The sequence below is a fragment of the Rhinolophus sinicus genome, chromosome 16, assembly GCF_057876585.1.
Source record: "Rhinolophus sinicus isolate RSI-liver-muscle chromosome 16, RSI-T2T, whole genome shotgun sequence".
NCBI classification, from domain to species: Eukaryota; Metazoa; Chordata; class Mammalia; order Chiroptera; family Rhinolophidae; genus Rhinolophus; species Rhinolophus sinicus.
Window position 1 is genome coordinate 115668482 of NC_142516.1, and position 16986 is coordinate 115685467.

General features: G+C 39.1%; 1 protein-coding gene across 6 annotated transcripts in view; it reads left to right on the plus strand.

Annotated features, from left to right (window-relative positions):
- The window catches only part of STOX2 (storkhead box 2), a 212460-nt gene that overhangs the window by 167647 nt on the left and 27827 nt on the right, over positions 1-16986 (plus strand). The window contains exon 2 of one of the 6 annotated variants that reach the window (XM_019736144.3): positions 11710-11829. The exons of the other annotated variants lie outside the window; for them this stretch is intronic. Coding sequence (XP_019591703.1) covers positions 11805-11829 — 25 coding nt within the window. The 5' untranslated portion in view covers positions 11710-11804. The remainder of the gene's footprint in view (positions 1-11709; positions 11830-16986) is intronic. 6 annotated transcript variants of the gene reach the window in all.

Consider the following 16986-nt stretch of genomic DNA (forward strand, 5'->3'; position numbering starts at 1 on the left):
ATTTTTGAAAGAAATTGAAGACACAAAGAAATGGAAAGACATTCCGTGCTCATGGATTGGAAGAATCAACATAGTTAAAATGGCCATATTACCCAAAGTAATATACAGATTTAATGCAATCCCCATCAAAATCCCAATGGCATTTTTTAAAGAAATAGAACAAAAAATCATCAGATTTGTTTGGAACCACAAAAGACCCCAAATAGCCAAAGCAATCTTAAGAAAAAAGAACAATACTGGAGGTATCACACTCCCTGACTTTAGCTTGTACTACAGGGCTACAATAATCAAAACATCATGGTATTGGCAGAAAAACAGACACACAGACCAATGGAATAAAATTGAGAACCCAGAAATAAACCCACATAAATATGGACAGATAATTTTTGACAAAGAAGCCAAAAACATACAATGGAGAAAAGACAGCCTCTTCAATAAATGGTGCTGGGAGAATTGGATAACCACGTGCAAAAGAATGAAACTAGACTGTTATCTGTCACCATGTACCCAAATTAATTCAAAATGGATCAAAGACTTAAGCATATAAACTGCATAGAAGACACAATCAACTGCATAGAATAAAACATAGGTACTAACCTTATGGACTTTGGGTTCAAAGAGCATTTTATGAATTTGACTCCAAAGGCAAGGGAAATAAAAGCTGAAATAAACGAATGGGACTATATGAAACTTAAAATCTTTTGCACAGCAAAAGAAACCATCGACAAAATAAAGAGACAACCAACTGAATGGGAGAAGATTTTTGCAAACAGTGCCTCCGATAAGGGGCTAATATCCAAAATATACAAGGAACTCATGAAACTCAACAACAAAAAAATAAACAACCTAACTGAAAAATGGGCAGAGGATCTGAAGAGACATTTCTCCAAAGAGGACATACAAATGGCAAATAGACATATGAAAAAATGCTCAACATCACTAATCATCAGAGAAATGTAAATGAAAACCACAATGAGATATCACCTCACCCCAGTCAGAATGGCTATCAACAACAAGACAAATAGTAACAAGTGTTGGAGAGGCTGTGGAGAAAAAGGAACCCTCATACACTGTTGGTGGGAATGCAGACTGGTGCAGCCGTTATGGAAGGCAGTGTGGCGGTTCCTCAAAAAATTACGAATAGAATTACCATATAACCCAGCATCCCTCTCCTGGGTATCTACCCAAAAAATCTGAAAACATTTATAGATAAAGACACATGTGCTCCAATGTTCATTGCAGCTTTGTTTACGGTGGCCAAGACATGGAAACAACCAAAATGTCCTTCAATAGATGAATGGATAAAGAAGTTGTGGTATATATACACAATGGAATACTATTCGGCGGTAAGAAAAGATGAAATAGGATCATTTGTGACAACATGATGGATCTTGAGAGTATATGCTAAGCGAAATAAGTCAGACAGAAAAAGCAGAGAACCATGTGATTTCACTCATATGTGGTGTATAAACCAAAAACAAGAAAAGAACAAGACAAACAAATGAGAAACAAAAACTCACAGACACAGACAATAGTTTCGTGGTTACCAGAGAGTAAGGGGCGTGGAGGTGGGAGATGAGGGTAAGGGGGATCAAATATATGGTGATGGAAGGAGAACTGACTCTGGGTGGTGAACACACAATGGGATTTATAGATGATGTAATACAGAACTGTACACCTGAAATCTATGTAATTTTACTAACAATTGTCACCCCATTAAATTAAAAAGAAAAAGAAGAAATAGATTAGCTGACTAGTCCTATATCCTTTAAATAAATTTAATTTATAGTTAAAATTTTACCCCAAGAAAACCAAAAACCAAAATCTCCAGATTCAGATAGTTTCACTGAAGAATTGTACCAAACATTTATGGAAGAAATTGCACCAGTTTGACATGATCTTTTCTAGAAAACAGAAGAGGTGGCAGCACCTCCCAACTTAATTTCATTTTATGATACCAACATTTTCCTTATGCCAAAGCCAGACAGATAGTACAATAACAGAAAACTACAGACCAATTTTCCTCATAAACATAGATGCAGAAATCGTCCACAAAATATTATCAGATTGAATCTAGCAATCTATAAATAGAAGAATAAACCATGACCAAGTGGGGATTAGCCTTGGAATGCAAAGCTAATTCAGCATTTGAAAATCAATGTAATCCACCATATTAATAGACTAAAGAAGAAAACAATCACATGATATCAATTGATTCAGAAAAAGCAATTGATAAAATTCCACATACATTTACGAGTATGATAAAAGCTCTTAATCTACACATAGAAGGCAACTTCCTTAACCTAGGATAAAGGACATCTGAAAAACTGCAGCTAACATCATACTTAATAAAGCCTAAATACTCTCCCCTTAAGACTGGGAACAAGGCCAGGATGTCTACCTTTACCATTCCTATTCAACATCATAGTGAAATTAAAAATAAAAAAAAATTCCTAAAAACAAAAAGGAACCAAAAAACTTAAAATTATAATTAAACTGTCCTTTTTTGCAAATAACACGACTGACTATCTCAAGAAAGAAAGAGAATCCCAAGAAAGAAACAAAAAACCTAGAACTACATTGCTGGTTGGATTGCAAAATTGTATAGTCAATCTGGAAAATAGTTTGGTGGTCTCTTATAAAGGTAAATCCATCCTTACCACGTGACCCAGCAATCTTGGTCCTAGTACATGCAACAAGGTGAATTTCAGTAGCGTTGTGCTCAGTGAGAGAAGCCAGTCTCAAAACGTTATATACTGTATGATTCCATTTATATGACATTCTGGAAAATACAAAATAATAGGGGACAAGGAACATAGCATTTGTTTCCAAGGATGAGGGGTAGGTAAGGAGCATCATGAAGGAGTTTTTTGGGGTGATGGAACTGTTCTATATCTGACTCTGTCCTGATTCTGATGGTGGTTACACAAATCTACGTATGTATTAAAACTGATACATCAAGAAAGACCTTGATTTTGTATATGTTAATTTCTAAAATTATGTTTAAAAAATGATAGGTTTTCATGGTAGAAGTGAATGGTACATGATGCTCTTGTGATTGCTTATTGGTTATCTAGACCAGTACCGTCCAATTGCGCTTTCTGAGGTGATAGAAATGTTCTATATGTGCTGTGCCCAATACGGTGAATACCAGCCTGTGTGGCTACTGAGCACTTGAAATACAGGAACTAAAGTTTTCATTTGATTTAATGTAACTTGACTTCAAGTTAAATCGCCACGGTTGGCTAGTAGCCACTGTATTGGACAAAGCAAATATAGGTGGTTGTATAATCACTGTGATCCCAGACATACATTTTAGAGACAAAACAGAATATAACTGGTTTGTATTTTTTGCCATCAGAATGTTATGATTTTTCCCCTTGTTTTATTAACACTTTATTTAATAAAGGTGTATGATCTAACTTCCATGAGATAATGATGTGTGGAGAGGTGGCTGAGGATTAACCTAATGTCAGATAAAGAAGTTAGTGGTTACGTAGAAGTTCATGATAATGAGTGGGTAGAAGATACCAAAGTCCAAATATATATATAACAATTATTTGACTGTGTAGGTGCTGAAACCACTGTTTTTGGTACTAAAAGTACAGTCTGAATCCTGTTCACATTTTGGTCAGCCAGAGTAGACATTCGGAGTCAGTTCAAGGTCTGTTGTCATGTCAGGGAAGTAGCACATTGGATGTCCCTCAACTTCCCTGAAGCGTGTGTTCAATTACATAAATAGAGGCATAGCCTTTCTCACTGGGTTCTGCTGGGGCCCATAAAAAATACGAAGGCGACCCAGGCACACAGAAGTCCGCGTTGTGCTGGAAATGTTTGGCCAGTATTTCTTTACTTTACACTCCGTCTGGATTTAGTTTGCAGTAAGTTTTCCCCTTTTATTCATAGTTTTGGGGGGAAGTATTGTGATACCTTCTTTTCATGTGTGTTTACTTTTCATTCCTTAGTTAATTGGAAGCACCTTGAGGTCAGAGGTTAGTTCTGTAGATGTGCCTCCTTTTAAAAAATATGGCAGCCTTTGCAACTTCCATATTTTTTCCCCTGATTTCATCTTACAGAGGAGGAATGCAACCCCCACACAGGCTAACCTGGCCATAATTAAATAAGCTGGTGATAAAATAATTCCGTTTCTTCTCTCTTTGACCTTCTAACTAATTCCAGCCAAAAGAGCTCTTAGGACTCAATAGTAGTATATCTTTAAAGCTACAGAAATATTGATGATAACTTTGACAGCTAATTGGGCAATACCACTTTCAGCTGTATTTTCAGATGTAGTTTTTGCTTCTCAAATTGGGGGCATATTTGCCTGCAGGGATTGGGGTGCTACTCTTCAGGTTTATACAAACTTGGGATAAGTGTGGACAGTCTGCCCGGAGGGTCAGTTCACTTGTAAAATTTGGAAAGTAATGTCGAATGGTATTCAGTGGGACCAATTTTTAAAATGTTTGCATTAAGACAAAAAGCGACGTAGTACAGAGTATAATGCACAGCTTGTGTGAATTTCAGGGAGCCTTCAAAACAGAATTATTTTTTTCCTGCATGCTGTGTGATGCTTTGGGCATACCATCGCCATCCACTGCAGTGGAAAATACTAAGTAGAAATGTCTGAGATAGACTCAGCTGTGTTTTCAACCAGCAGGTTAGACATGAACAGGGCACAACTCCAAATGCTATTGCAATAAAATTATAACGGAAAAGGGTGACCTCTCACTTTCCCATGCTTTCCCATAGTTTTCCTTACCATTTACTGTCCAAACAACAAATTTAAAGTCTGTCTTTTTAAATGAAAACTCACAGGCTCTCAGATTTTCTCACTTTACTTCCATCTTTTCTTTCCTTGTCTTCTTTGGACATTGATTAAAAGAACTAAGGGCAGAAAAATAATTTATACCATAGTGCAGTATGGAAAATTGGACATCTGCCTACTTAATTTATAATATCTTTTATCCAAAGTGTATCCGGAGAGGCCTTAGACTTTAATTTTCTTTTAGTAAATTTTACAAGGAATTGTGGAGCAATGGAACGATGTCTGCCTGAGAATCAGGAGATCTGGATGCCACTTCTGGCTTTGCAACTAGCATTTTGTAATCTTGGGACCCTAAGGTCTTCCCCATTTGGACCCTAAAATTATCTTCCGTCAAACAGTAATATGCTAGATGACTTTCATTGTCTCCTGCAGCTCTAAAATGTCATTCTGCATTCCTAATCCTGTGACAATTGACCTGATCCAAAGACTTTTGAAAATTGTAGTAAGTGACACTAAATTTAGTAAGTAACAGACCTCTGTTCTTCACTTCATTGTTACAGTTGCGCTAGGGCCTGTAGGGATACCAAGGGCATTTGGTCTTTCCATGCTTAGCTTCCTAGCCTATACCATATTGCCTATAATCCAACTTTAATTGAAATTGTGTCTCCTACCATACCAAAAATGCATTTAGCTAAGTAAATACTGGGCTATGAAGGCCTTGAAAAACATTGAAATTGTCTGTTTTTGAAACCACTTCTGTTGAATTTTTATTTTGTGCCTTTTTATCAGCTTTCATGCAACCAGGAAAATCTAATCTGTTATTGGTGCCCAAGGATTCTGTTCAGAGGATTTCTCCCCTTCCCTTTATTTCTCAACTTGGACTACTGATCTACACTGGGCATGACTGCAAATGTCAAGACTCTCATCATAGCACAGCCTTCGGACAGATTATAGACAAGTAGGGTTAGGTGTCCATGATACTGCTGGAAGTGCATTTCTGATAGTATCCTACTGTTTCATGCTGGGAACTTTGGAAAATCCCTTTGTGAAACAGAATAGTATCTCACATCTCCGTGCTCCGTTCTGTTCCTTGTTTAAGCACTCTCGGCATCTTGTTCAGTATCTCACAATAGGCTTTTCCCTGGTCTCAGTGACTATCTTCTTCTTTGGATGCCTCCTATACTCTGTTGCCAAGGAGCCTAAACTTTGAGCCCCAGCACCATCACTCCCCTGTAAAAACCCTGAAGGCCTTTCTCCTACAATTTCATGTTCCTCAAAATCTTATCTCAGCCCGACTGACTCTTTGGCCTCATCTCTACCTGTCCCCTTCATATATCCTCCCGTGCAAGCCAAGCTAGGTGGACCACCAGTTATTCCCCGACACATCCTGTAGTCTCTAACCCACATCGTTTCTTCACTGCCTGGAAAGACTACTTTTCTCCTCCTTCCCCTTTACTTACCCATCTTTGGGGCTCACCACAACTGCTGCTTCTTTCCTGAAGTGCTGCCTAATTCCCGCCATGCTTCCTTGCCGTGTCTCTCTTATATCAGAAATACTCTTTGTTCTTGTGGTCCTCTTTCTCTCTCTCCCTAGAATGACTCAGAGAATGACTCAGAGGTTGACGCAAAACTGAGAGGATAGATGCTGTGACTTCTTCCTCTTTATTCTGACCTCAGCGACAAGCAGAGTATCTTACACGTTGTATTTAATAAGTGTGTGTTGACTTGAACTGCATTGAATTAGGGTAGGTTTAGTGTAATATTGCTACAGACTAGGATTTTTTTCTCCCCGATTGCTACATTTTTGCAAAGGGGAGAGAGTCTTGGCATCTCAGACTTCTGTGTGGTGATATTTCTGCATGGTGATACTTCTGTGTGGTGATAGGCAGAAGAGAAGTTCCTGGGGGAAGCAGCATTGACCATCCAGTCAACATACCTCTCTCACATGAGCTGCCATAAGCTTATAAATACTTGTTTTTGGAGAACACAGGGTTCAGGGAGGGGTAATGCTTCTTTGGGAGGACACTTCATAATAGCTATAACAAATGCCAAGTGAAATTCATTGCAAATATAAACTGGGATCTTTATCCATTAAAGACTGTTCTTAATCTGGTCTTCAGCCACCCTTCTTGCCTCCTCTCCTCTGCTCCCCAGTATAAACCCTCCGCCTCAGGCTGCCCCACCTCATGTTCCCCCACCTCCCTCCCATCAATAATCCCAAACCTCGGTTCATGCTTCCCTCTCCAGGTCATTAATTCATTCATTCATTTGGCACATATTTTATTTAGTACCTACCATTGGCTAAGGACTTTTCAGGAATATATCTGTAAACACAAAGCAGAGTGTCTTACATCTGTACGCTAAATCCCTCTCTTTATGGAGCCCATGTTTTTACTTATGGTATGCCCGTTCCCTTTTCTTTCACTTCTCCAGATTCTAGAACAACTTTGCCTTTCCCTTGAAGCCTTTCCTCGCTGCTTCAGCCCAGGTTCTCTCCTGAATTCTTAGGGGTGCCTATTACCTGTTCCTTCCTTTAGACAGACACTGTCTTTTGTTCTTTGCACTTTTTTACGTGTTAGTATCTTATCTCTTCAAGTACATTGTAAGCTTCATGAAAGTAGAGACCATGCCATTGGTTCAGGAAGAAGTTCGTGTACCAATGTACGTACTTTGAGCAATCCACAGTGTCTTCAACATTTGCAGTTTGGAACCCAATAAATATTTTTAATAGATTTCAGGGTATTTATTGCTCTCTGCTTTGTCAAGTACAACAGCTTGAGGCTGTGCTACACTATCAGTCATCAAAGCATTTTTTAAAGATCCTGCATGACTGTGTCACTATATGCTGCTACTTTTTAATCTTTTGCCATGGAACCAACCAGTCAAGGGCCGAGCACAACCTCTGCCCACACCTCTTCAACTGAGCAAATCACCTCTGCGATATGCTAGATGATGTTTGTGAATCTTTACTGTCGCACTGATGCTGTTATTAAAAGAAGCAAGAAGCACCAGGGAGAGGAGGAGACTGCTAATTATGTCTGGGTTGATTCGTGAGCTTCTCTGTCCATTAGAGACTGATATCTAAACCATCACAGTATCTTTCTCACCTTTCTTTCTGAGTTGAGGCTAATGGGTGTCCATCCTAAAACTCATCTTGCTATTGGTAGGACCACAACATGAGCTTATGGTTATGGTTTTGACTGATCAATTACACTCATTTGCATGGTCATTTAATGATAGTTTGTGGCTTAAGGCTGGAGGGCAGTCTGTCAGAGGTTGTAGAGCTGGGCAAACATGGCTACTAAAGGGACCCAGCCTGTGAACTTAAGTTCACTGGCCTCATGTGCTAACAAAATGAATGTGCTTCCATTTAGATTTAAAAATTGAGCTATAGGTTTTTAAAGAGTTTTTGTGTGTAGTGGTTATTTTCTTACAGTAGTTGAGAGGCAATATGTGTAGTGGTTAAAAGCACAGACTCCGGGGCCTCCTGCCCCAGATTCATATCTTGTCTCTGCCACTTACCAGCTGTGAGAGCCTGAGGAAGGCAGTTAATCTCTTTTTTTAAATGGGAATAAGAACAGTACTTACCTTATTGGTTGCTTGTAAAGTTTAGGTGAGTTTCTGTATATGGACAGAGTAGGCCCATAAATAGAAACATATATATTCGAATATTAGAAAATCGGAATACATTTTTCTTTGTATTTTTCCATCCCTTTTTCTTTGAGTATTTGGTTACTGTCTAACCTTTTTTATACCATAGAGTAAACTTGAGTTTTTAGCTATCAAGAAGTGGTCCAGTGACCTAGCACTTCCTCAGAGGCTTTTAAATTGCCAGAGCTAAAGATATATCTATTTAGATCTTAATTTTTAACCCATTTGTTATATAATTACATCATAGCATTCTTAAGGTGCAGGTGTTTGTCAGGCTCACTTTCTGACCTTATTGCCATCAGACTATGCTTGACAGGAATGGGTTGAATTAGGTGGATTTATAATTAATGATACAACCAAACTCAAAGCGAGTTGAGTAAAGCTGAGCTGCCGTGGCTGGAGGGCCTGGTGCTGGGCCGCAGGCTTAGTCTGAGGCATGAATGAAAACCTAGGAGGCACAGAGGAAATAGTACACTGGGAGGGAAAATCAAGGACAAACCATTTATGATAAAACATATAAAGCATAATTGATGAGGTGGGTTTTTTTTTTTTTTTAAGTGCACAAATGAGACCTGTTTAATAGCTGTTCATGTGAAGATGTTCCCTGGGGGTTGACAGTGTGACACAATAGTCAAAAACTTACATTAGTCTTAGCCCATAGGTGAATATAGAATCCAGAACCAGGGAGGTGATACAGCCACGGGGAGAACACAGCTGGAATATGTTTGGTTCTTCCTACAACATTTGAAGAGGGAAATGGCTATGCCACAGCAGAAACAAACCATGAGGATATAGGATTTGAAAAGTGTCAGATGGTGGCAGGGGCTGAAGCTTTATTTAATAATGCTGAGACCAAATGTATCTATCAATTGATCAATGAATGAACATAGAGTGTGCGTGCTTAGTAAATGTCCCAAACGGTTCACCACTAGAGGCAGGGTGATTTGGTATGTAGGGACTGGATCATCATTTGTACATACTAGGAGAGCTATCAGGCAGAAGAGGATTATACGTTTTCCCCGCTTTCCAGGGGGCAGAATGGGAATCACCGTGTCTGGTTACACCAGGGGTGTGTGCTGGCTTGGATGAGGCCAGGGTTCTGTGGGAGGAGGTGCCTGAAAACAGGCTAAGTCACAAGCGTTAGGAGAGGATGTGATTCTGGTGGGATTTTAGCCTGGGAAGATTTGGGATAGTCTTACTGAGAGATCCATGACATTTTTGCACTTCCTACCGTGTTTCCCTGAAAATAAGACCTAGCTGGACAATCAGCTCTAAGGCGTCTTTTGGAGCAAAAATTAATATCAGACCCGGTATTCTATTGTATTATATAAGATCCGGTCTTATATTCCAGTAAAATAAGACCAGGTCTGATAATAATTTTTGCTCCAAAAGACGCATTAGAGCTGATTGTCCGGCTAGGTCTTATTTTGGGGGAAACACGGTAGCTCTGGTTGTACCCTGTACTATGTATTCATCGTAACTTAGCTACTGTATTCATGAGGTTGTGGGAGAACTAGCTGTACAAACATCCTCTGCTACCAAATCTGTTTGGTTCCTGAGTATGGGTTAATTTACTAGTATCTGTTTGGTTCCTGAGTGGTGATAGTAAGAGGCACCTGCTTTGGTGTCTATTCATTTGGGAGACTTTGGTCAGTATTGTTACTGATACAATAGAATTCATTTCTTTCAGAATTATTCTTTTCTTCTCAGACTCCTTTTTTTTTCTGGTTTTAATGTGATTGCTCATATTCCTATCAGTCTTTCCTCTCTCCCAACTCCCACCCTTTTTCCTCTTGAGATGTTGATGTGTTCTTTCTCGTCCTCTAGAGACAAATCATGTTCTTTATGATTCGACTGAAATAAGTTCCTCTGTGTGGATGTATGTCTATATGTGTATGTGTAAATACAATATGTATATGTGTATATGCAGGAGCTATTCAGTGTGGCGCTAATAATGAGTGTGGTGCGATACAAGCAGTGCAGGGAAAGGACGTTTTTACACAGATATGTAATTGATTTTTTTTGCCTTATTGATCTCAGACATAGAAATTTTTTTTAAAGAAAAGCAGATGAAGTAACGATTTTAAAAATCCTATGAATCGTCCCACTCTGTAGATTTCAGCTATGTTGTGAGCTCAGGAGAACCTCATGCTGAGACCGAGCTCCTGACATAGTGACCTCATTCCCAATGCTGCCTTTCTCGGGCGGGCGGGCGGCAGCAGAAGCTGCACTGGCTGGCGGCGCGGGCTGCGGGCTGCGGGCTGCGGGCTGCCTTTGCTGCAAGCCTGACGACTGTGTGTCGGTTATGATGAGACCCAGGCTTGCAAGGACTTGCACAGCAATTGGAATTTATGACAAATAGCTCACTGCAGCTAAACTTTGATCCAGTGTACAGTAGAACTGCCTGTTACACACAGGAGGGAGAGAGAGTCGTCCGTCATTACAATGAAAAGCCAGCTTTAAAACACAGAAAAAAATGAATAAATAAAAGAGAGAATGTGTCAGGTTTATAATTACGGACTGGTGAGTATATGATGCTAGATCAATTTTAATGTGTGGTTTTTTTCTTCAAGCATCCGGAGGTATGTGTCCTTTTTCCTGATTTAATGATTAAAAAAAAAAAAGAGTTGGTGCTAATGAATGCGAGGGGACCTGGGCCCCTTGGAGAGGAGGACGTGCCCCTTGCAGCCCTGGGCTTGGGGTACATTCCCAGCCCAACATCTCCGCAGCACACAGACAAAGGAGCCTGCACACACACCAGAAGCTGTAGCTTTTCTTGGAGCGATGACTCATTTCAGTTCACAAAGGATTCTGGGCAGGGTAGTGAGAAGTCAGGTTGGCTGATCCGTCCCTATGACTTCACTTTGCAGAGAACCAGGCAGAAGAGGAGTGACACTGCAGATTCCCGAGGCACTGCAGTGGGATGTTGGCTCAGTGCAAGTGGCTGTGATATATGGGATAGGCATGGGACAAGATTCCAGCCATTCCATGCAAATAGGATAAATGAATGGTAAAGAGGATTTTTTTTTTTTTCTCCTAAAATCGTTACCAGCAAAGTACATTCACAAAGCCTTTTTAAGGGCTTTTTGCCAGCTTTTGAACTGAACTTGTACCTGTATCTCAAGCCCTGAATGGTAAGAAGAACTGAGAGTTCTGGAACTAATTTTTTAAAAGTAGATCTACGAAGGTAAAGTACCCGATTCCTGTCGTGTTCCACGTGCCCTCAGTAGCCAATCTGAAATGCTCATTTCGGATATTAGTACTCGAAAGTTTACTCTTTCTTCTTATTCCAGATTCTAGGACGTCCATTTCTGTTACTGGCTCCTTCTTGTGCCTGGATGCAAACCCCTAGCATGCACCAGGCTTTAGCGTCAAAGCTGCCTGGGGGATGGAGCCAGTCCAGAAAGGGTCAGGTAGGTTGCCCCTGCTTTTCTTTCAAGAGTTGTTGTGTGCAAAGAAATATGGTAAAATGTCTACAGCCCCTTTGATGAGGGTACACTGTCCTCTGAAAAGTGGTCTTGCTGTTACCATCTCCCAAAGCCTCAATCTTGAGCAGTCGAAGTGCCCCCCCCCGCCCCCCCACGGCTGTCCTCCAGATGGGACCTCACCAGCATGCATCCCAGAGAGTCACCTCCGAACTGAAAAGTCAGACAGCTGTAGGATTTGCAAATAGGAAATAATTAAACTGCTTCAGATTTCCATCAGCTGCAACATCTCTTTCACTCCTCTGATGGAGGCATTCAGTAAATATTATCTGAAATTTTTTCTTCTCCATTAATCCAGCCCCTGAAATGTGGTGTGTTATTTGGCCTGTTAACCTACATGCAACACACTAAAATCCAAGAAAGCCTGATTTATTTGCTCAGGACTGCTTCCAACACTACTACCATCATATCAAGCCTGCTGGTAACCACTGAGGAAGTACGCAGATTTCATCGCAGGCTGCTTGAGGGTTCAGATTATGGCAGAGCTGTTTTCTTACAACATCCATGGGCTTTTAACACAAAAGCCTTTTTCTTTTTTTAATTTTAATTTTTTAAAATAGTGAGATGCTAAAGTTTGGTCCTCGAAAGTACATTACATGCTATGTTTCCAAAGTGAAACTTGGCACATCTAAAAGCATGGTTTTACCACTTCATCAAATTTATAGTTTTAGCACTTTTTTTATTCGAGATATTTCTGAGACTGTGAAACTCCTTATGGAATTTGTAATAATAATGAGAACATTTCAAAATAATGCAAACTATATATGGGATAGACCCCTTGCACATCACTTTTCTCTTTGCTCTCATATTCATCCCCATAAGTCACCTATTCACGGGAGGAAAGAGTGCACCTGTCCTTTCTTCCTTGTCAAAGCTGTTTCTTCTTCGGGCATAACACTTTGCATTTTCAGAACAAAGTGGAGGATGTTGAGTCAGTGTTAAAGGATGTTTGGTCGGGAAAAATTCAAGCATAGTATGTCGAGAATAAAATTATACAAGTATAATGTCCCTGAACCCATCAAGTCTACTCAATCCTTAAAAACCCTATTCAACGTCTGCCTCCCATATGAAGCACTCCCTGATTACACCCAACTGGAGGTCATTTTTTAGTCCTATTATAGAATTAATTTCTCTCTCTTTGTGTGTGTGTGTGTGTATATAGATAGATAGATAGATAGATAGATAGATAGATAGATAGATAGATATAATTACATATTAATACATTTTTATGATAGAATTAATTTGCTTGTCATTCATGTATTTTCTTGTTATATCTCCTCTAAGGGTATCAGTAATTTGAATATGTTTCAATTGCTTAGATTTTCACACATTTATATCCTGTTTCTCCACCTAAATTGTAAGCTCATTGAAAGCAGGGATGAAGATTTATGCCTTTGTCTACAGTTCTCATCTCCTAGCTGTTCTCTACACAGGGAAACGACTCAGTAACTAGTTGATTAAGAAGAGAGGCAATTTAAAAAGTGTTAATTTGTCACAAAGGGCAAGAATGATCTGTTTTGTTCATTTGAAGAATCTTCATGGGGTAGATAGCTATGGTAGACCTCAGGAGTTATGCATTAACTGTAGAAATGATGGTTGTTCTTAAGATGCGGTGACACATAGTGCCTTACACTACTTGTAAAGGATTGTTATTTTTAAGAACAAATGGATAGGTGGGCCCTTAACTACGGACATTGATGATGGTTTACTGACTTAGGAAGGATAATGTTATTGGGCAAGTCATTCTTAAGTAGGCAGCGAGTGACAATCTGAAGGTTTGTGTGGAAGGTTGTTTTTTGAATCCTACAGGATATTTTCCTTAGAGAGAGAAAACCAGAATGGTTAATAGCACCCCAGGTTTCATCAGAAATTAATTGCTAATACACTGGTCTTTAATACTAAGAGTACTACTTAAGTGCCGAGTTTCTTTTTTCTTTCTTAGGTAAAAGACTGGCCCAGTCAAAATTTTGAAAGAGGCCAACTTTCTTCAATATTTTTGATATTCTTGTAATGCTCTATCCATATTATTTCCCATGTTCTAGTGACCTTTTCGCTCCTCACTCCAAAGTTCCTATGTAATACATGTTTCCCATTTGCTTTAAGACCATTCTCTCCTGGCCCAGTAATATATCCCAAATGCTGTGTGTGTGCGTGTGTGTATGTGTGTATATGTGTGTGTGTGTGTGTGTGTGTGTGTACTTTTCTGCCTCCACTCAAAATATTCCATTCATTTAATGCACATGCTCACAGATAAGAATCAAGAAGTGAGCAATCTGATTAATTAGTACTAGTGTAAGAAAGAAAGACCATTGCCCTCCTAGCCTTCCCACAGATGTCTCTGTTTTTAAAAAAAGGTTTCTTCTTAGGACCAAATGATTTCCTATTGGTAGAAATGCAAACACTACAGAAGAGTAAATTGAGCAAATTTAGATAGGCTTGGGGAAGATAATTCTAATACTAACTGCTGTTTATGAAATACTTATTAGGTCTCAGGGACAGTGTAAGCACTCGCATCCGCTATCTCATTTAATCCCCTTGATAACTATGAAGTAAACATCACTATGTACACTTTATACAAAAAAGAAATTGAGACTCAAAAAATTAAATAACTTGAAACAATTCTCACAACTAATGAGCAGAGCTGGACTCTGAACTAAAGGTTTTGACTACGTTTTAGAGGGAAAAGTCACTTCTTAGCACAGTGAGTTGGGAGTTTTCCTGTGTCTCTTCTGCCCTCTGTATTCTTTCATCCCTATATACAGTTGTGTAGGTTTTTTTGTTACAACCTCCATGGCAGTTTGAAGGGGTGGTAGGTTGTTCAATTGTTGGAGAGTCAGTAGTAGTCATTCAGTGTAATTTTGTTGTAATTTGGGAACCATCAACATATACATATTTGGACTGTGTTTAATTAGGCCTTCTTGTTCTATTACAGTTGTATTTTACAGAAATCAGTCACAGTATCATTGTGATACCTAAAATGATGGAGCAAAGAACACAATTTTGAGAAACAGCTATGGTTATTCTAACTTTTTAAAGCGGGGACAAGGATGACTCTGGAGATTCTAGACTGATTTATTCGACTATAGTTGAGAAATGCCATCAATTTGAAACTGGAGCATCTAAAATGTCTCTCGTGTTAGGCTAAGTTCTGATATAGAGTGGAGAAGGAAGAGAAGTAAAATAGGAATTTAGATTCCATTACACTTAATGCAGTTTAAATAAAGTAAAGGAAAGCACCATATTACATAGGCACTCTTGTTAGCCAGGTGCCCTTACAGAATGGCATGCCATCTGAGAGATCGTATTAATTGTTATCAAGTAGGACTGGTATTTCATCATGGTTTTATCCTTGGTGGTAAATGACCTTAACTTAGCCCTGGATGAGGGACTTGAGAGCAAGATGGCAGCTGGTGATGGAAAACATCTTGACAGTTAGCAGGGTCTTACCTTGCCTTGTCTATATGTGTAGTACTTGATTATTCAACAAACTTGAGTGCCTGCTATGGGACTAGCACTCTGCTAGTCCTAATGCCTAACGCACACTACATTTGGGTTTTAATGTGGAGCCTTAGCAAAGGTTTGAAGCATGTAATTGGCCTGATGGCTCGTATTTCCATCCTAACTTTCCAGCTACAAATCTATTACAGTAGCAGAACGGTCTAAAAGTGTTGCAAGGTTTATGATTAGAGAAGATGTCAGTTATCATTCTGGTGAGGGTGGAGTTGGTTCCCTGGCTAACGAGGTCTCACCCATCACTGTCTATTGACTGCCCTTCTCTACCTGATCCTTCACTTTTTCTGACCTGTCTGTCTCTGCTTATCTTATGACGCTTGTTTATCAGTGGTCACATCTCTGTAACAAGAGCAATAGCTAATATGGCTAATGAAAACTTGTGGACTGGAGATGATGGTTTCTTTTGTAAACCAATGAGCCATTGATTTGTTATTTCACTTGGCTGCGTTAGACATCTCTACATTAGACAGACTGATAAGCAGAAATATTCTAGTGATGTGGTGGCCATAACCCATTTGTGTGTGTGTGTGTGTGTGTGTGTGTGTGTGTGTGTGTGTGTGTGCCGGCACGCGTGCACCATATGCCATCACTCTGGCTCTTATTTAACCTTACTCTCAGTAGAGGTTTCTTAGTAAGTCATAGCTAAAACGGACACCATTAACTTTAATATTATTAGTGGGAGCCTCTTATTTATGTTCTCTTTTGAGTAAAACAATTTAGTCAAATAATAGCTTCATCAAATGTTGAAATAAAGCATTAGCAAACTTTAGAGAACCTGCTATAGAATTTCTAAATGTTCCAAAATTCTTTTTTATGTCAACTTTCCTTCCATCGACTATTGCAATGAAGGCTCAGCCTTAAATTTCGGAAATCAGTGGCATTTAAACCAAACATACCATAAATTGGTAAAAGTATCTTTTTTCAATGCCAGTTTTCTCTTACATTTCAAGTATAAACATTTGAAAGTCAAGTTCAATAATTTGGTTTCACAGGAGAGCTGCTTAAAACATAGCAGCATGTGAGTTAATGGGATCTGTATGCTCTGCCGTCCTGTAAGAGTCTATGAGAAAATGCATAAGAAGGGAATCTGTGCGGTGCCTTTTTTTTTTTTAGAACAATTTTTAAAAAAATATTGTAGTGGACCATCTGTTAAGAAAACCGAACAGCATTTATACATAAAATTGGGGTTAATAAATTGAACTCAATTGTAAAACAGAAGATTTGTCTAATACTTTGCATCAGAAAAGTTGGTTACTAACCTCAGAGAGCTTATGATTTCCCCAGGCCCAAGGGTGTTTAAGATAAAACTTGGCACACTAGTAGTTCTATGACTAGTTTGTTGAAAAGAATAGAGTTGTATTGTCACTGTGCCCACTGTATATTTTACAGTCATGTTGGACCATTTTTATGAGTCACGGTATCTACTGCATGTGGTAATTTTATTGGCATCTATAATTTTAACTCGAGTGTTAATTTTGGCAGTCCAGAGAACAAAAACAGGCTGACTTTAGTCCCAGGGAACAAAGCTGAGCAAGACTTTGAATTAGAAAGAGTAAATTATGAAGACTTTAT